The 17920-nt window shown below is 41.2% G+C and overlaps 5 protein-coding genes across 8 annotated transcripts in view; 3 read left to right on the top strand and 2 right to left on the bottom strand.

Annotated features, from left to right (window-relative positions):
• LOC117639639 (aldose 1-epimerase-like) overlaps positions 1 to 17920 on the top strand; it is a 151312-nt gene that overhangs the window by 106001 nt on the left and 27391 nt on the right. The window lies entirely within an intron of this gene.
• Positions 18 to 4719, top strand: LOC117639636 (DNA (cytosine-5)-methyltransferase 3C-like). Of its 4 annotated transcripts, XM_034375493.1 has the most exons (9): positions 18 to 539; positions 756 to 886; positions 1089 to 1166; positions 1256 to 1586; positions 1677 to 1824; positions 1923 to 2131; positions 2224 to 2689; positions 3824 to 3923; positions 4212 to 4719. In XM_034375493.1, the coding sequence occupies exons 2-7, from the start codon at positions 797 to 799 to the stop codon at positions 2445 to 2447; spliced, it is 1080 nt and encodes a 359-aa protein (XP_034231384.1). In that variant the 5' UTR covers positions 18 to 539; positions 756 to 796; the 3' UTR covers positions 2448 to 2689; positions 3824 to 3923; positions 4212 to 4719. The 4 variants fall into 4 exon arrangements, with proteins under 4 accessions (XP_034231384.1, XP_034231383.1, XP_034231382.1 ...); XM_034375492.1 differs by having other exon boundaries at positions 18 to 169; positions 2224 to 3923; XM_034375491.1 differs by having other exon boundaries at positions 2224 to 3923.
• On the bottom strand, positions 5095 to 9828 carry LOC117639628 (serine/arginine repetitive matrix protein 1-like). The gene is made up of 4 exons (XM_034375481.1): positions 9692 to 9828; positions 8799 to 9300; positions 7369 to 8706; positions 5095 to 7294 (listed from the first exon to the last, which is right to left on the bottom strand). Exons 2-4 carry the CDS (start codon positions 9298 to 9300, stop codon positions 7092 to 7094), a joined length of 2043 nt encoding a protein of 680 aa, XP_034231372.1. The 5' UTR covers positions 9692 to 9828; the 3' UTR covers positions 5095 to 7091.
• On the bottom strand, positions 12346 to 14938 carry LOC117639632 (serine/arginine repetitive matrix protein 1-like). The gene is made up of 4 exons (XM_034375486.1): positions 14802 to 14938; positions 14053 to 14410; positions 13040 to 13960; positions 12346 to 12952 (listed from the first exon to the last, which is right to left on the bottom strand). Exons 2-4 carry the CDS (start codon positions 14408 to 14410, stop codon positions 12753 to 12755), a joined length of 1479 nt encoding a protein of 492 aa, XP_034231377.1. The 5' UTR covers positions 14802 to 14938; the 3' UTR covers positions 12346 to 12752.
• LOC117639631 lies at positions 15179 to 17880 on the top strand. Its single transcript, XM_034375484.1, has 5 exons — positions 15179 to 15580; positions 15876 to 16233; positions 16304 to 16501; positions 16583 to 16919; positions 17106 to 17880. The coding sequence occupies exons 1-5, from the start codon at positions 15252 to 15254 to the stop codon at positions 17384 to 17386; spliced, it is 1503 nt and encodes a 500-aa protein (XP_034231375.1). The 5' UTR covers positions 15179 to 15251; the 3' UTR covers positions 17387 to 17880.

Raw genomic sequence — 17920 nt, 5'->3', positions numbered from 1 at the left:
ACACCTACCTACCCTTGGTTATTTGCAGGTCTTTGTTAACCAAATGTCATCTTGTACACGAAAAACATTTATCAAGTCGTGAGGCTTAAATTTTGACACTGTCCGGTACACGGAAGTATAACAGAACTTATCAGAGGTCCGGTATTGCTCTGCTTAGAAACTTTTCCAGGTATTTTTGTCTCTGGAGATGTCAAAAGAGCTCTTGTCGTTTTGAGAAAGTTATTTTTTACACGTCCTCTCCTAGATCCGTTGACATTACTGAATCTTGAGTCCGGTAACTGTTGCTGTGTGTTATTCTTCAGATGCGTTACTTTCTTTCTTTCTTGATTTAGAAGAATGCATTTTGTCGCAAAGGGATCGAAATCAGCTTAGCAGAAGCCAAAGTAACCCTAACCTTACACAGTTGTGGTTATTCGCACGGCTCTTGACCTTTCATTCATGGTGGTGTGGGTGTGTAGTGTTGTGGTTGCGCCAGCGGCAAAGTGAATGTGAACAAGCCATCATCTTTAACACAACAAAATTATAAAATTTGTCACGGAGTAAGGCTCTACTTTTGACATTTTGCAATAGGCAAAAGAATCTCTGAACTACCAGAAGTTTTGTTGCGTATAAAACGTTTATAGTCATTTTTGTGGCTTTAGATGGCAAGATTACTTGTGTTGTTGTGAAGAAATTAATATTCACATCTTCTTCGAAATCTGTGAACATAACTGAAACTTGAGTGCCGAAACTGTAACTGTGTATTTTTTTTTCAGAGGCTGTTTTTTCTTTTCTTGAAGAGAGCATTCTGTAAGAAATGGCTGCTGACAAGCGCCGAAAACGCAAACCTGTCCGGCAATACTTTTCAACACCAAAAAAGGGTTGCAGGACTTATGGAGCCAACAAGGTGACTGTCTCATTGTTGTACCTCAGACTTACTCGCGCATTTAAAATTTTTGGTTGTATTGTTTCATGTAACAAATATGTAGCTCCCAATTAACTCTCAAGTATCATTAGAACTTAGCTCATTTTAAAGAAGACATGAATTGCTTTTTAGTTACTGTCATTGCATTCTTAATGCTGAAGTAAATATTCAACTTTTGGTCTAGAAATGGCGTTGTAATGCTTCCCGACCAAAGTGTAGCAGCACTGAAGGTGACCTTATTATTTCAACGCCGCTCCAAGAAGTATGGTTTGTTTTTCAAAGTGCCCTGCCTTACTTCAAGAAAAAGAGACTAGAACATTTTGTAATGAAATGGTTTTCGTTATGTTTCAGAGAGCTCTTGCTGAAGCTCTTTGCTCACAATGCAATTATGTGGAGAAGCCAAAAGTTAATTGTTTGTCACTATTTGATGGACTGTCAGCTGGGCTTTTTGTACTCTTGAATAGATTGGGTCTAGATGTAGGCAATTATTTTTCTTCGGAAATTGATGAAGATGCAACTAAAGTGCAAACATTTCACTTCTTTGAAGAAATAACAAAAGTGGGTGATGTAAGAAATTTGTCTACCTACCACCTAAAAAAATTTGGTGCAGTTAATCTCCTTCTTGCTGGGAGCCCGTGCAACGATGTGAGCCGCGTTAATCCTTTACGCAAACTACTATATGGTGTGTTATTTTATTTTTTTCATCGCAATTGTGTTTTTTCTTGGTACACTTTTCTTTAGTTATGTTGATTGCTTTTTTATGCTTAACTAGACCCGGATGGAACTGGAATATTGTTTTTTGAATTTATAAGGATTAGGAACTACTTAAATGCTGCGGCAATGGAAGGAGGCTATGAGTTTTTCTGGTTGTTTGAAAATGTAACAAACTTAGATGCTGATACACTTCAAGATATGAATAGGTAGCTAATGATGATCATGAGTTATTGTCAACTTGTTTCAATGGTAAAATAGCATGTTAAGCATCAAGCATCTCATTTCTTTGTGTTTTTTTTGCCAGCTTCCTTGGCTGCACGCCTATCAAAATGATACCGGCTAGCTCAACAAGAGAGCGTTACTTTTGGGGGAATGTGCCTGGTATGAAAGAGAAGCATATGGACATCCGAGTTAACTTTGTGCCCTTGCAGAGCTTTCTTGATCCGGGGCGAACTGCTGGCATTGACTTACTTGGAACCATTACCACATCCTCTTCAAGTACCAAAAGGAAAGGTATGTATTTAGATTCATGCAAAATCATATGATGCTACTTGAAGGTATGAATCCCTTTCATGTCTTAATTTGGAATTTTTTTTTAAATTTAGGAACTGGTTGTGATGCTGTAGTCTTTCAAAATGGAGAACCCTCTGAACTGCACCTGACTGAAATAGAAAAGAGTCTAGGGTTTCCATCTCATTTTACCGATGTGAATCTTCCCTATACTCGCAGATTGAAGCTGTTAGGGAAGACATGGGACATTGATATTGTACAAGATATTTTAGAACCATTGTGCACATTGTTCAGAAAGAAGGCCGTTCTGGAAACTTGATACATATATTAGACACTGATGATTCAACAATATCGGTCAAAGCTTGCAGCATGGGCATTAGTTACTTCAAATGATGTACACACTCTTCAAAGAGTGGTTAACGATGGGCTGCCTACCTGCCAGGCACTCTTTATAAAGTTTTCATCGAAATCGATTAAAGAAAATTTCCATCTGAGGGCATTTTAAAAAAAGCATCCCCTTAATTTTGCCCGACAGTGTATTGACTTATCTTTTTGGTGTTGGTGGGTCTTTTCAAATTGTCACTTAGTCAGCTACTTAGCATTGCTAGCTGCAGTTTTCTTTTCTGTTCACATATTTGACTTTGTTTCAACTGTTACCCTCTGTTTTGGTTTTGTACTTTGGTAACCTGCCTGTAAGACTTAAAAGCCTTTGCTTCAGGGCTGCATTTTGATTCAGATTGTCTTTTAATACATTGCATCTGCCTGTTGCTTTTTTTCTCTGCGGTTTCTTGTACTGCAACTGACTCGGATCCTTAATAAACCCATATTTTGCAATGAATGTAAGCTGGTCACAAGCAGTCAGACAGTAGCAAGTAACTAAATGTTTGTCATTGTCATATTATTTTTCTGTTGAATAAAAAACAGGAGTAACTTGCTTTAATTATGAGTTTTTTCAGGTTTAATTTTGCTGGAGAGATGCATTGAGCAAAAGCCTGTAATTTCCCATTATAATTTTAGAGCCCATTGCATTGCACACTCTTCAGTTGAATGTTCTGTCATTCACAGAGGCTTGCCGTTATTTTTAATTATTTTGGACACTGTTCACATTGGCTTCACATTTTCTACTGACTGTCACTTATGTATATTGATCAACATCGACACCTTGGCTTCATTCTCCATGTCAAATATGCTGCTGCTACGTTGTGTTATAATAAGCTTGTATTTTTACAGCTTCACCAGAAGGGGTCTAAAAGCATCTTTGACGAGCCCATTCTGACCTTGAGCTTTGCTGCAACTGCTAGCTTTCTCTGCTGTCTCTGCATTGAAAGCTAAGTTTCTGAACCCTTTGGTCCTGGCTGCCTGTCCATTCAATTGCAGTGTTTTGTTAATATTAACTTAATCTCCCATCTTCTACTTTTATTTTTGGCATTGTTCTTCAAATACCTGCGTTGCTAAGGATTTTCTTTTCAATGCTGAAGTAGAGACATTTCTTTAATTTATTTCCCGCCATGATCATATCTTAATTTTCCTGCAAATTGCTCATCTTAGAATTGGGTTTTTAGGGAGGAAAGATTTTTTTGTGTGGTTGCAACAGCCGAGGCTGTACCCTTATAGTCCTAGAGTCCACTTGCCCCTTTCGTTGTTCCTCTCTCCTAAAGTGTCTTGTTTTTTTTTTGTTCTTTTTTTTTGTTTCAGACTTGTAGCATGGATTGAGTGTGCCGTTTCGTCTAGTAAAGTTTGGCAGTCTTTCACGATCCTCTTCTGACAACTTGCTGGGCAGTCCGAGCATGGAGAGGTGAGTCTCAAAGTAATGGTCAAGGCTTCTCACCTTTTTTTATTCCTATTAAAAGTTCATTTGAAATACCTAGACTATTTGGTATGTGCATTTTTAAGTAAGTAGCCTTATTTGTCTTTTTTCCAAAGTTGCCCAGTCAGTTTTCAATATTCTCTTCACCTTATTTGTTTTTCTGTGTTGTCTCCATTTTTTGTCATTCCTGTTGCTGAATGGATGCCAATAGCTCCAGTCTCCATCTCCCACAAGTTCATGCTGGTTCATCTAATTTCGTTTCTCTCTTCATTGCAGCTTTGTTATCATCTTTGAAGACAGCATTGTGGACATCTGTATCACGAAGGCATTCCCTCTGGGCCAATGTATGCGGGCGCACGTCCTCTGGGCCAATGTATGCGGGCGCACGTATGCTGGGTACTCATCTTTGAAGACAGCATTGTGGACATCTGTATCACGAAGGCATTCCCTCTGGGCCAATGTATGCGGGCGCACGTCCTCTGGGCCAATGTATGCGGGCGCACGTCCTCTGGGCCAATGTATGCGGGCGCACGTATGCTGGGTACTGTCACACTTGGCCCTTGATTTCAATTTGTTAGTAACTGCTGTTTCTTTAAATGATTCCATTTCATAGTTAATATTAAGAGACTCAGTTTAGGGTAGGCTGATCTGAACCAGTTCCTGAATATGCGTTGTGTTCATTCACCTACCTGAGAGTCTCAAGTTCAAATATGTGAAGGAATATTTCATGCTCCCACCTCTCAAAAGGAGCCCAGATCATAACAGCTTGAGAAAATAGAATACCTTTGAGACCCACTCATTCTGTGTGATTGATCGTTAATTTTGTTGTCCAGTCTCTTCTTGTACATTTCTTTAAATACAAACTGATCTTTTTTTGTTGACCAAATTTTCTTTATGTTCCCTTTCACTATGCTTCAAGTTTTAGAGTTACTAAATAATTTCTGCCCTCTGATGTTCATTTCTTATCCTGGCATAATTGCAAGTCAACAATTTTCAGACATTCCAAAACAGTGGTTTCATTCAGATCATGCACCATATAAGTGCATCGCATATGTCTTTCATGCTATTCGGTACGCTTATCGAGGTGGGAAGGGTCAAGATTAGAACAGAGCAATAATTTAAGCTGCATCTTGAAATTATTTAATAGCATGCTGCTGAATATAAGTCACACAATACTAAACGAGACATTCAAAGCAAATATTCTTGGCAGAACTTGCACACCTAAAGCTCAACATCTGCAGGACAACTTAATTCAAACTAAATAAAATAATAAAAAAATTTACAAGAACTCAACCCAAACTTAACATACAACTTGCAAGTACAATAAGGGAATCATCAAATAGCTCTGATGTAATCAAAATGTAAAGATAACTAGTCATGAACAAAATATACGCTAAAAAGAAACTGGAAAATCTAAGCAGAATAAAAAAAGGCCACATCCAACAGCTCACCACTTAATCCACAAAAAACCTCACATTGTATGTCAGGTTCTCGTCAGAATGTCCTTTACAACAAAGAATCGTGAGCAGCACATGGATCAGGAAAATCAGAGTTATAATGCAAGTCGCAAGAACAACAAGAGAATTATGAAACAATTCTGAGGTAATCAAAATGTAAAGATAACTAGTCATGAACAAAATATAGGCTAAAAGAAACTGGAAAATGTAAGTAAAATAAAAAAAGGCCACATCCAACAGCTCAGCACTTAATCCACAAAAAACCTCGCATTGTATGTCAGGTCCTCGTCAGAATATCCTTTACAACAAAGAATCGTAACCAGCACATGGTTCAGGAAAATCAGAGTTATAATGCAAGTCGCAAGAACAACAAGAGAATTATGAAACAATTCTGAGGTAATCAAAATGTAAAGATAACTAGTCATGAACAAAATATAGGCTAAAAGAAACTGGAAAATGTAAGTAAAATAAAAAAAGGCCACATCCAACAGCTCAGCACTTAATCCACAAAAAACCTCGCATTGTATGTCAGGTCCTCGTCAGAATATCCTTTACAACAAAGAATCGTAACCAGCACATGGATCAGGAAAATCAGAGTTATAATGCAAGTCGCAAGAACAACAAGAGAATTATGAAACAATTCTGAGGTAATCAAAATGTAAAGATAACTAGTCATGAACAAAATATAGGCTAAAAGAAACTGGAAAATGTAAGTAAAATAAAAAAAGGCCACATCCAACAGCTCAGCACTTAATCCACAAAAAACCTCGCATTGTATGTCAGGTCCTCGTCAGTATATCCTTTACAACAAAGAATCGTAACCAGCACATGGATCAGGAAAATCAGAGTTATAATGCAAGTCGCAAGAACAACAAGAGGATTATGAAACAATTCTGAGGTAATCAAAATGTAAAGCTAGTTAGCTAGATAGTCATGAACAAAATATAGGCTAAAAGAAACTGGAAAATGTAAGTAGAATAAAAAAAAGTTCACATATAACAGCTGAGCACTTAATCAAGAAAAAGCCTAACGTTGCATGTCAGGTCCTCGTCAGAATAGCCTTTACAACAAAGAATCGTAACCAACACATGGATCAGGAAAATCAGAGTTACAATGCAAGTTGCAAGAAAAAGAGAATTATGAAACAATTCTAAAGTAATCAAAATGTAATGATAACTAGTCATGATCACAATAGTAGCTAAAACAGGAAAATCTAAGTTGAATGAAAGCCTACATCCAACAGCTGAGCACTTGATCAGCTATCCGGAGAAAACCTTAGATTGCGTCAAGTCCTCGGCATAATGTCCCTTAAAATAACTAGTCGTAGTCAGCTCATGGATCACGTCAATAAAGACTTACAATGCAAGTCGCTAGATCAAAAAGAGCATTATCAACAGATTATGATGTAGTCAAAGAAAACAACTATGTACTCGTTAACAAAATATAGGCTAAAAAGAAACTAGAAAAATCAGAGCAGAAGAATAAACTGCACATCCAACAGCTGCGCACTTAATTAGCTATGAAGAAACAGTCTAAGATTTGCATGTCAGGCACTCAACAGAATAGCCCATTTTAACAAACAGTAATTATTCCAAAAACAATACTTTAAAGATTAGCGAGTAGTGTTGGCTAGCATGTGAAGTAAAAACATAAACATTGAAGGAAATACAAACAGAGCAAAGTGTGATGGTACAGTAATTCAGAGGAACAGGGGCTTCACTTGTTCTTCTGGATCATATAGTGCCTTGCAGTTTGGACAATTCTTGTAAGCTTTTGATATCTGCAGAGGAGAGTTACCCCAACCAATAAGGCAGTCTTTGTGGAAAACATGCCCACATGGAACTGTTGCGTATGCTCCATCTTTCTGTCCATCACATGCCGAGCAGATCGCCTGGTCTTTCCCTGGAAAATATTAAACAGACACTTAGTTCAAATGCAATGAAGGACTCCAATGAATTATAAGAACACATTCCTACCTTTTGCTGCGTTTTTCCTCGGCCGGCCCCTTTTCTTTGGTGGGGGCTTTGTTGTGCTAGAGGATCCAGACGTGGACGGCTGTCTGAAGTCTGGACTCAGGCTCCGTCCAGATACAGAGACAGAAGCAGAGGCCCTCTGTGATGCAGAGGGCCTCAAGAAGGAGAAATCATGGCTGGTCCTTGAATTTGTTCTCTGAGGACTTGAAGATGTGGGATCAGGACTGCGATCTAATGACTGCCTAGATTGATGGCCACTACCACTGGTGGAGACAGCTGCAGATGAACTGTCTCTAGTCCTTGTAGCAGCTGGACTTCGACTTCTCCCCCTCCTCCATGAAGAGTCTCGGTCAGGACCAAGATCCCAAGGCAGTCTGGAAGAATGGCCGCTGGAGCTACTGGTCGCAGCTGCAGAGGAATTTTCTCCAGACCTGGTAGCTGCTGGACTTGGACTTCTCCCCCTCCTCCTTGAAGAGTCTCGGTCAGGACTAAGATCCCAAGGCAGTCTGGAAGAATGGCCTCTGGAGCTACTGGTTGCAGCCGCAGATGAATTTTCTCCAGACCTTGTAGCCGCTGGACTTGGACTTCTCCCCCTCCTCCTAGAAGAGTCCCGGTCAGGACTAAGATCCCATGGCAGTCTGGAAGAATGGCCTCTGGAGCTGGTCGCAGCCGCAGATGAATTTTCTCCAGACCTTGTAGCCGCTGGACTTGGACTTCTCCCCCTCCTCCTAGAAGAGTCTCGGTCAGGACTAAGATCCCATGGCAGTCTGGAAGAATGGCCTCTGGAGCTACTGGTCGCAGCCGCAGATGAATTTTCTCCAGACCTTGTAGCCGCTGGACTTGGACTTCTCCCCCTCCTCCTAGAAGAGTCTCGGTCAGGACTACGATCCCATGGCATTCCGGAAGAATGGCTTCTGGAGCTACTGGTTGCAGCTGCAGATGCACTTTCTCTTGTCCTTGTAGCAGCTGGACTTGGACTTCTCAGTCTTCTCCTAGGAACGAAGAGATCTGGACTTGGGCTTCTTCTCCTGCTTACAACGCAATCAGGTGTGGCACTTCTCCTTTCCGAATAGGGACTTGGGCTCCTTGCCCTACCAACTGAGAGATCAGGACTGGGACTCCTGAACCTTGGAGTTGGTTCCCATGAGTCGGGTTGATTAGGTGGAGCAGACATTGCAGCTGAAGAACCACTTCTAGAATCTTGAGGCGGCTCCACAATTACTACATCAGGACTGGGACTCCGTGTCAGTCTTGTTGCCTCGCTTCGCATCATGCCAGGATGTTGAACCACACCAGGTTGGTTATTGAAGCAAATAATAATTGTTGGCGCACTATTCCTACCTGCAAGTCAAGAACAATAAAACACATAGAATATAAGAATTCAATTTTGTTACAACAGTCCAATGACAATGCATAAGTCAACCTGTGCTTACCATTGGAGGGCTGTCCAACTTGGGACAAGAGTGAGCTGATAGCGTGGCCCATGTCAAACTGAGTGCCAGCCCTGCGCACTACTGGCACCAGCTCCAAACCACCAGTAGACTCAGTATGCACTGCAGCAGGCACTGCAGCAGGCACTGCAGTAGGCACTGCAGTAGGCACTGCAGCAGGCACTGCAGCAGGCACTGCAGCAGGCACTCCAGGTCCAAGCTGCTGCTCCAAACCATCAGGGCTTTGCTGCAATCCGTCTGGTGCACAACTGGAATCTTCATTCAAAGCTTCATTTTGGAAGGCATCACATAGTTCATCCCCCCTCTTCTCATGTTCCTCACGCTCCTCACGCTCACGACGCTCACGTTCCTCTCGTTCCTGACGCTCACGATGCTCACGCTGCTCACGCTCACGTCGCTCACGTCGTTCCTCCCGCTCCCTCTTCTCACGTTCCTCTATGTCAGCGAGGCGCCTCGCTCTCAGTTCTTCTAATGGGACACTCATCTGGAACAATAAACACAATTTAAGAGGTAACGATTACGTACTTAAGACCGAAGAAGGCCGCCCGTGGGGAGGACGTTGAGCACGTTGAGACACGTCAATCCCTTAACCTCGCCGCCCGGCGTGCACGCGATCGGTTAATTGCGCATTGACGTCACATTAAAATATTGAGATTTTTCGCATTAAAATCACTTAGATCAACATGAGCACCAAGAAAACTGCGAAACTGAGCAAGTGATCAGCATGAAAAGTGGGCGAAAAGGGGGCGTCTAGAAGTGGATGGATAGGACGCGCGGTATAACTGATTGCGGCAGTACAAGATCAGAAATGAAGAAAGGCAACATCATCATGTCACTTGGAAACGCTATCATGCGGATGTAAACGGATTACTTACCTTTTATGTCGCCGAAACACTTTATCTGCTCAAGGACTCAAATGGAACAAACTTGTAGGTCTGTGCTGAACGAAGGAATGCTATACCGGAAATGTATGGCCGGTAGCCGGTACAGAACCGATGTTTCGAGACGGGACGTGACCGGAAGTATACAGTCTGATCGTCATCCTAGACCGACCAGCACTGCCCGCTGGATTTTATCATAGATTATGAATTTATGACCCAACGTTTCTTTTCATTTCATTGATTGTGCTCCTTTTTATTTTCTTTTCATATGTGTTCATTTACTTTGTTCCCGTTTCATGTCCCGTCGGTGCGTTCTCTGCTGGGTAGGACGTGCAACGCTAGTCGTCTGCTAGTTCCTCTGCTTTCTTTCACGGTGCGAAAACAAATCCCTTCAAAGAACTGTTCGTGTCTAAAGTTTTTATGTAGATTCTTATTATATTAATATTTTTTGACACTAAGGCGAAGGTGTCACCCTCTCAAAACAGTATTATGCAATTTATAGTAAAACAATGCACAGATTAAAATCCATCTCGACAGAGTTTTTTCTTCTATACACTTTCGTACTTAAGCCCTAACCCTCCATCAAATTCCCTACTTTTTATTCAAGTGTAAGTGATCCTGACCTAATTGCTCATTGAATGCTCTGCAATACTGTAGAAGTGACTTCACAATACATGGCCGAGGTTGTGGTCTTGCTACTGCCAGTCTCGGTGTCGTGTATTTTCCTTCGCCCCTTCTGTTTCACTTAAGTCAGATGGGGTTTGAAAGAATTTGGTAAATGAATGACTTGTGAACCTCCTGGATGATAGCAACAAATGTGTGGTTTAAGGGTAAATCCATGAATAATATCATCTAGCAAGCACTGTCATGAGTTGGGACGTGTCTTGTTGGAATTAAACAATGATGAAAACCGAATCAGCATGTAATTTATTAGTATGCTGGTACAATGCAAACATAGCAAGTGTTACAAAACGAGAATTGCTGAAAGCAATTATGCTTTATAGCACATCAATGAAGAAAGTTGCTATGAACGTTGCAAGAACCATGATGGAACTCTCAACAAATACTGGACGTGCGCTGTTGTGAATAGAAACGTGAGACTTTAAGCCCTTCGGTCCAGGCTGTTGTCAATCTCACTTAGATGACACTAAAATTGGAGTCTTGAGAGCACTTGCTAGGCCCAAACGCCAATCGAAGAGCCTTTCAAAGCCTATAGTGACTGTATCTTAAAAAATTTTCTTGGGCATAGTATTTTGTCGTAAAGGGTTGGCCTACACATGTGTTACTTCTTTGACTCACTGTTAAAAGATTTTAGCATACATAACTCAGAACGACCATTACATAACTAGAGATAAGCGTTAGAAGCTGAAGTCACTAAAACTTGCCTACTTTGTACATTTTTGAATAATTATGGTGGAATGCTTGCACTAAAAGCTTGCCAAAGTTTATATTGACATTTTGAATTGTTCATTCTGGAATCTTTTAAGAGTGATTTAAAGTGAAAAATCTCTTTCAACAACATACGACGTTCAATAAGATTTTTGAATGAAGCCAAAACAGGCAAAAGAGGCTCTTCGACTGGGTTCAGGGCTTTCAATGTGACATTTTAATCTGTACTTGCCTAGACAAATTGTTAACAAATTTTCATAACGACACCTACTTTGAAGAAAGTAACTGCCACCAGAACCTCCCCTTCAATTGTATCCAATGATTGCTAGCAGATTTTAACTCTGCGTCTTTGTAATACCTATGTCATTCTGTCATTCATGCATCGCTCCATTCTTGCCAAAGATGTGGAGTTGTAATTATGCCACACCCCTTTTCACACTTATGTATGGCGTCTTACTGCAGCAGCTTGAGAGCATCCTATGAGAGTGCTCGAGAAAACATATGCATTACATAAGTGACTAGTATTACTTTTCGAAATTTTCTTAGAGGTTGCTACAATAGGCCATCACATAAAGGTGTAGATCTAAATGCTCACGTTTTGTTTTCTACATAAAATGTCATAAGATTTTTCCCTGTTAGTAATCGTAAGAAGCTGGTCCTAGGCATCCTTTGTAGCACAGAAGCCCTGTTGATGCTGGATAGTCTGGGCGAAAGTCACTAAGATATTCCCTCTGGGCTAATGTATACGGGCGCACGTACGCTAGTCACTTTTAAACTGATCCTTACTCCAAATTCATTGGCAAGTAGTTTCATTTCATAAAAGGACCGAAAATTGATTGTGACGTGCCTTTCCTCCCACCCATTGACACTTCCTGTAGTCACATTTAGTCTGCAACTTGGTCTGAGAGTATGTCCAATGATTCGACCCGTAGGGGTATGTTGGTGAAGAAAAGAAAAGTACAGAAAAGTACACCCTTATGGAGCTCATGTCTTGACTTTGAGCACACCCTCGACCAGTCATTTCAACTAAAAATGTAAATGTAAGTGTGAATTTCCTGCCCAACACATGCCGAGATGTCTGCAGTAGGCCATAAGCGGGTGTATTTTTCTTACCCTGTTCTTTTTTTTCCCAAATTACCCCTACACATGCACAATGAAAAAGAATGTTTGCTGTCAAAGTTCATTTAGGAATAACATTGGCCCACAGGCAAAGGCATAATGGTGGGAAATATCAGGTTGAATTAGGCAATGATTAGAAATGAATCTCAAAGTGATATATTAGTAAGCTGCAGCAATGATTGTTCAAGTGATGCAATACAAGCTTAATTAAAAGAAATTGTGCTGAACAGGACGTACATAATAGCTATGAAGACAGTTACAATGCAAGTGTGAAAGTGCAACAAGAAAATCATTGTAATTAACAAACCAGTTGACTCATAGTGCAACAGGTAATGTACGGTAAATCAACATGATCATTAAATAAGTTTTGACTTCGCAAATAAGGAGAATCAACAGTCAAGAAAGTAAAATGCTCTGTACTAACAACTTAAGAGTAAGAAGCTAAGAAGAAATATGCTGTAAAGGTGTATACATTAATTGAAACAGGATAAAAACAGGTGTACAATAAAAATCAAATAGATGGGGTTGAGAATTACTACTTGCTTCACTACAATTTCAAGTTTCCTAAAGCGGACGGAGTAAACTTCTTCTTGCACAAAGGGCAGCACCGAAAAATACTTCCAGCACTTCCGTTAGACTTGAACCATTTCTTGATGCAAATCAGATGAAAAACATGACCGCATGGAGTGCTTGTAAACACTCCCACAACCACACCAAGGCAAATAGAACACTCCAGCCGTATCCCCTCTGAAAAATAAACAACAATACTTTATGGCCAACTTGCCCTTCACCCACCATTTGGTCATATCATGACTTAGTACAAAAGTAACCTACTTTGAGCTGGTACTTGTTGTGTTGGTGGGGATGGATTGAGGCCAGGCTCAGTAGTTACAATGTCTGCCAAGCTGGATGAAGCACCATCGTCAGAGAAACCCTTTGTGCAGGCCACAATTTGTATTTCAGTGGAAGCTTGTGAAGTGGACGGCTGTTGAAAGTGTGGGCTGAGACTGCGTTCTGTTTGACCATCAGAGGAAGAAGTAGTGCTATTGAATGCAGTGGGCCTCAAAAAGGAGAAATCATGGCTGGTCCTCGAATTTGTAGTCAGAGCTGAACTCTCATAGCTAGTGCTCGTCTCTCCTCTACTATTTGGAAATGTGCAACCAGGACTGCGATCTAATGACAGCGACAGCCTTGATCGAGGACCAGCTCCACTGCCCGTAGCAGCAGATGCATCTTCTCTGCTCCATGCAGAAGCAAGACTTTGGCCTCTAGTAGGCCTTCTGAAGAAGTCTTGTTCAGGACTCGGCTCCCTTGGCAGTCTGGAAGAATGGCCTCTAGAGCTACTGGTTGCAGATGCACTTTCTCTTGTCCTTGTAGCAGCTGGACTTGGACTTCTCAGTCTCCTCCTAGGAACGAAGAGATCTGGACTTGGGCTTCTTCTCCTGCTAACAACACAATCAGGTGTGGCACTCCTCCTTTCCGAATAGGGACTTGGGCTCCTTGCCCTACCAACTGAGAGATCAGGACTGGGACTCCTGAACCTTGGAGTTGGTTCCCATGAGTCGGGTTGATTAGGTGGAGCAGACATTGCAGCTGAAGAACCACTTCTAGAATCTTGAGGCGGCTCCACAATTACTACATCAGGACTGGGACTCCGTGTCAGTCTTGTTGCCTCGCTTCGCATCATGCCAGGATGTTGAACCACACCAGGTTGGTTATTGAAGCAAATAATAATTGTTGGCTCACTATTCCTACCTGCAAGTCAAGAACAATTAAACACATAGAACATAAGAATTCAATTTTGTTACAACAGTCCAATGACAATGCATAAGTCAACCTGTGCTTACCATTGGAGGGCTGTCCAACTTGGGACAAGAGTGAGCTGATAGCGTGGCCCATGTCAAACTGATTGCCAGCCTTGCGCACTACTGGCACCAGCTCTAAACCACCAGTAGACTCAGTATGCACTGCAGCAGGCACTGCAGCAGGCACTCCAGGTCCAAGCTGCTGCTCCAAACCATCAGGGCTTTGCTGCAATCCGTCTGGTGCACAACTGGAATCTTCAATCAAAGCTTCATTTTGGAAGGCATCACATAGTTCATCCTCCCTCCTCTCATGTTCCTCACGTTCCTCACGCTCACGACGCTCACGTTCCTCTATGTGAGCGAGGCGCCTCGCTCTCAGTTCTTCTAATGGGACACTCATCTGGAACAATAAACACAATTTAAGAGGTAACGATTACGTACTTAAGACCGAAGAAGGCCGCCCGTGGGGAGGACGTTGAGCACGTTGAGACACGTCAATCCCTTAACCTCGCCGCCCGGCGTGCACGCGATCGGTTAATTGCGCATTGACGTCACATTAAAATATTGAGATTTTTCGCATTAAAATCACTTAGATCAACATGAGCACCAAGAAAACTGCGAAACTGAGCAAGTGATCAGCATGAAAAGTGGGCGAAAAGGGGGCGTCTAGAAGTGGATGGATAGGACGCGCGGTATAACTGATTGCGGCAGTACAAGATCAGAAATGAAGAAAGGCAACATCATCATGTCACTTGGAAACGTTATCATGCGGATGTAAACGGATTACTTACCTTTAATGTCGCTGAAACACTTCATGAGCTGCAAGATTTAGCTGGGCCGACCGGTGGTAGGCAGTGGTAGGGTAGGTTCGGTGATTGAAGATTTGGGTTCATTCAGGAAGGAAGTGGAAGGAAGCATCCATTCGGTCACTTTTCGGTCACCATTTTGACCAGACAAAGCGGCCACATAGCATAGACAAGGCCAATTAAGAAACCAAAAAAAAGTTCAAAGAAACCGCGTTAACTGAAAAAAATTGATTCTTTTTGTCAAAGTCTTAACATCTTTTACACAAACTGCATACACTTTTCTTTTAGAAGAAGAAGAAGAAGAAGAAGAAGAAGAAGAAGAAGAAGAAGAAGAACAAGAAGAAGAAGAAGAACAAGAAGAAGAAAGGAGGAATTAGTGTAGGTCTAATAGGCCAGGGAGTTTGATCTTTAGTATTTAAAGTATTATCTGTAGTAATGAATGCAGCTGGAGGACCTGCGGAAACATTGGAAGGACGTACATCAAATTCGCTTATAATTCATTGTGGGGATGGGTTTTACTATAACAGAAGAGAAGTACGTCGCAGTCGTGCTCGACTCCAATGTCGACACTTTAAGAAGGGCTGTCCAGGGACGGCGTCTCTGTCATTAGAAACTGGATGGCTGCATCACCTTCAACCCCATAATCATGCACCAGATCGTCTTTTTACCGACGACTCTGCATTGCGAAGAGCAATGCTGCATGAGGCTAAGACAAACGTTCATGGGATTAAAGTGCAGTCCATTTTGAATGATTTTAAAGTGAGGTTAGTAAGCACTGTTGTGTTACGCCGCTTTTTTTACCTGTGCTACCACAATGGTCTCATACTTAAGCCATATCATAGTTAGCATCTCATAGTTAGTGAGTTATGGGCCTGTAGCACAGGTTTGAGTGTTTTGAGCCGTAATTTTCTTCATTAATTTTAATCTGAGGATGGCTCAGAACACTCAAACCTGTGCTACAGGCCCTTATCTCACTAACAATGAGATGCTTACTATGACATGGCTTAAGTATGAGGCCATTGTGGTAGCCCCTAACTTAATTATCCTCTTTTCAATAAGGTGCCCAGATGTCCAATTGGCATCTCGCTTTACAACTGTAAGAATGAAGTCACAGCTCTACCGCGCCAGAAGTTCAAACTATCCAAGGATACCGTCATCACTTATTTACCTGGGTATTTTGTTGGGCTTGCCCGACATGCGGCCCTTGTGCAAGACAGTTGATGGAGCAGATTACATCTTCCAAGGAGTTGTTGGTTCAGCAGGGGATAAAACTATTGCATTGATATTCGCATCTGGGCGAATGCTTCAGTTCTTACAATCAAGAGATAATCTGCACAGTGATGGGACATTTCGTAAGAGATCTAAGAAGCCTGCAATGGCTCAGATTTTCAACATAGTTACTAAATATGGAGAAAATGTAAGTGCATTTTCATGAGCGTAATGTTGTTTTATCTTGAATCACTGATACTAAGTCCTTTAATTTACAGATAATTGCTATTGCAAGAGTACTGATGCTCACAAGGACTACTCAGGCATACATCGCAGTTATTGAACAAATAAGGACACTTGCTCCCAACATGAATCCTGTGCGAATCCACTGTGACTTTGAAAGAGCCGAAATGAATGCTTGGAGGGCTATGTTCCCGAGGTCAAGGGTTGTTGGTTGCCTTTGGCATTATGCTGTTGTGAGTTAAAAATTTACTTTCATTTGCGTGTTTTCCTTCACAATGGCATAAGCATTAATTTTACCTACGTTTAATTCATAGGCTTGCAGTTGCTTTGCACATTCTTTAGGCATGAGAGACCTTGCTCTAGAAAATGAGTTAGTGTTTGATCTCATTAGGTGTCTGTGTGGTGTTCCTATGCTTCCAAGTCACATGATTTGGTTGGGAGTGCTGGAAATTTGGGACGAGGTGCAACAGACACCATGGAGCAACAACTTCCGGCCACTTTTTGAATACTTTGAAAAGGAGTGGAAACCTCGAGTGGATGAGCTCTCTGTATTCAATGCGCCCGAGAGAACAAACAACTCCTCAGAATCAGACAACCATATGTTGGCAAAAGTCTTGCCCCAGAACAGACCTAACTGCTTTCATCTCATTGGTAAGTCAATATACATTAACCCTATGAATATTTTTAAAAGATGTTTGTTTTGAGTAACCTACCATAACATTTGCCTTGTGTTAATAATAATACTGCCTGAATTTGATAATTTTTTTTTAATGCTAAAATCATCTGTGGCACTTTTCCATTGTCATTAAACTTATCCGGAGTTTTCCGTATTTTCAGGAGGTTTTGTGAAACTGGAACATTTGTCTTGGTGTGACAAAGTAGCAGTTGATGCTGGACGTCAGGTCACTGGATTACGGAAATGGAAGACTGTGCACAACGAAGCAGTAGTCCAGCGAGCAACCAATCTTCTTGTAACTAATCAAATAACACTGGCACACTTCTTACATATGTCGTCATACGCTATTCATGCAGCTGTGATGCAAGGTCTAAAGGTAAGAAGGCCAATTAATGATTCAGAGTCAGAACAATCAGAATCTGACAACTCTGACTCAGAATAGTCAGTTTTGGTCACAGGATTCAAGTTCGTTGCTTTGTTTTTGTTTTATTTGATGTGCCAGGAAAGTGTCCTTGAGTCAGCAGATGGTTTCACATTTTTGGTTCTATTGAATGATTCATAATTCCATCATGCTCATTGTAGTTCCTTCAAAGGGCAACAGTAAAAGCAATGTTAACAAGTTATGATTGCACTGTTTGTCATTCAGTCATAACGTTAAATTTTATTCAGACAACTGAATCCCTCATCGTTCCAAAATACTGACTGATATGTTACCATTACCAAAGAACTTTCTTAGCTTTTCAAGTTTACTGTTTCTATTATTACTGAGTCTTAATTTTGTATAGAAACCTGGGAGCTTATCCACAGCACTCAGGTTGTTTGCACTGAGTTCTCGTTAGCATTTATATTCTTGTACTTAGTTTGGATTAAGTTGTCCTCCAGTTGCTTAGCTCGCATTGTGTAAGTTCCGCCCAGAATAATTGCTATGAATATCTCTTGTTTTGCATTATATGACTCATGTTCAGCAGCATGCTAT

The sequence above is a fragment of the Thrips palmi genome, unplaced genomic scaffold, assembly GCF_012932325.1.
Source record: "Thrips palmi isolate BJ-2018 unplaced genomic scaffold, TpBJ-2018v1 HiC_scaffold_11, whole genome shotgun sequence".
In the NCBI taxonomy this organism is placed as follows: Eukaryota; Metazoa; Arthropoda; class Insecta; order Thysanoptera; family Thripidae; genus Thrips; species Thrips palmi.
This window is presented reverse-complemented; position numbering and strand designations above follow the sequence as displayed.

What these genes read in the sequence shown, in the direction of transcription:
- LOC117639632 (XM_034375486.1), bottom strand. Translation starts at nt 14,410, where the DNA reads ATGAGTGTCCCATTAGAAGAACTGAGAGCGAGGCGCCTCGCTCACATA. An exon ending in AGTTGGACAGCCCTCCAATG is followed by an intron (nt 13,961 to 14,052) that starts GTAAGCACAGGT and finishes CTTGACTTGCAG; the next exon opens with GTAGGAATAGTGAGCCAACA. An exon ending in ACAACAAGTACCAGCTCAAA is followed by an intron (nt 12,953 to 13,039) that starts GTAGGTTACTTT and finishes TTTATTTTTCAG; the next exon opens with AGGGGATACGGCTGGAGTGT.
- LOC117639631 (XM_034375484.1), top strand. Translation starts at nt 15,252, where the DNA reads ATGAATGCAGCTGGAGGACCTGCGGAAACATTGGAAGGACGTACATCA. An exon ending in GCCTTTGGCATTATGCTGTT is followed by an intron (nt 16,502 to 16,582) that starts GTGAGTTAAAAA and finishes TTTAATTCATAG; the next exon opens with GCTTGCAGTTGCTTTGCACA. An exon ending in TAACTGCTTTCATCTCATTG is followed by an intron (nt 16,920 to 17,105) that starts GTAAGTCAATAT and finishes CCGTATTTTCAG; the next exon opens with GAGGTTTTGTGAAACTGGAA.
- LOC117639636 (XM_034375492.1), top strand. Translation starts at nt 797, where the DNA reads ATGGCTGCTGACAAGCGCCGAAAACGCAAACCTGTCCGGCAATACTTT. An exon ending in GGACTTATGGAGCCAACAAG is followed by an intron (nt 887 to 1,088) that starts GTGACTGTCTCA and finishes CTTTTGGTCTAG; the next exon opens with AAATGGCGTTGTAATGCTTC. An exon ending in ACACTTCAAGATATGAATAG is followed by an intron (nt 1,825 to 1,922) that starts GTAGCTAATGAT and finishes TTTTTTTGCCAG; the next exon opens with CTTCCTTGGCTGCACGCCTA.
- LOC117639628 (XM_034375481.1), bottom strand. Translation starts at nt 9,300, where the DNA reads ATGAGTGTCCCATTAGAAGAACTGAGAGCGAGGCGCCTCGCTGACATA. An exon ending in AGTTGGACAGCCCTCCAATG is followed by an intron (nt 8,707 to 8,798) that starts GTAAGCACAGGT and finishes CTTGACTTGCAG; the next exon opens with GTAGGAATAGTGCGCCAACA. An exon ending in GAGGAAAAACGCAGCAAAAG is followed by an intron (nt 7,295 to 7,368) that starts GTAGGAATGTGT and finishes AATATTTTCCAG; the next exon opens with GGAAAGACCAGGCGATCTGC.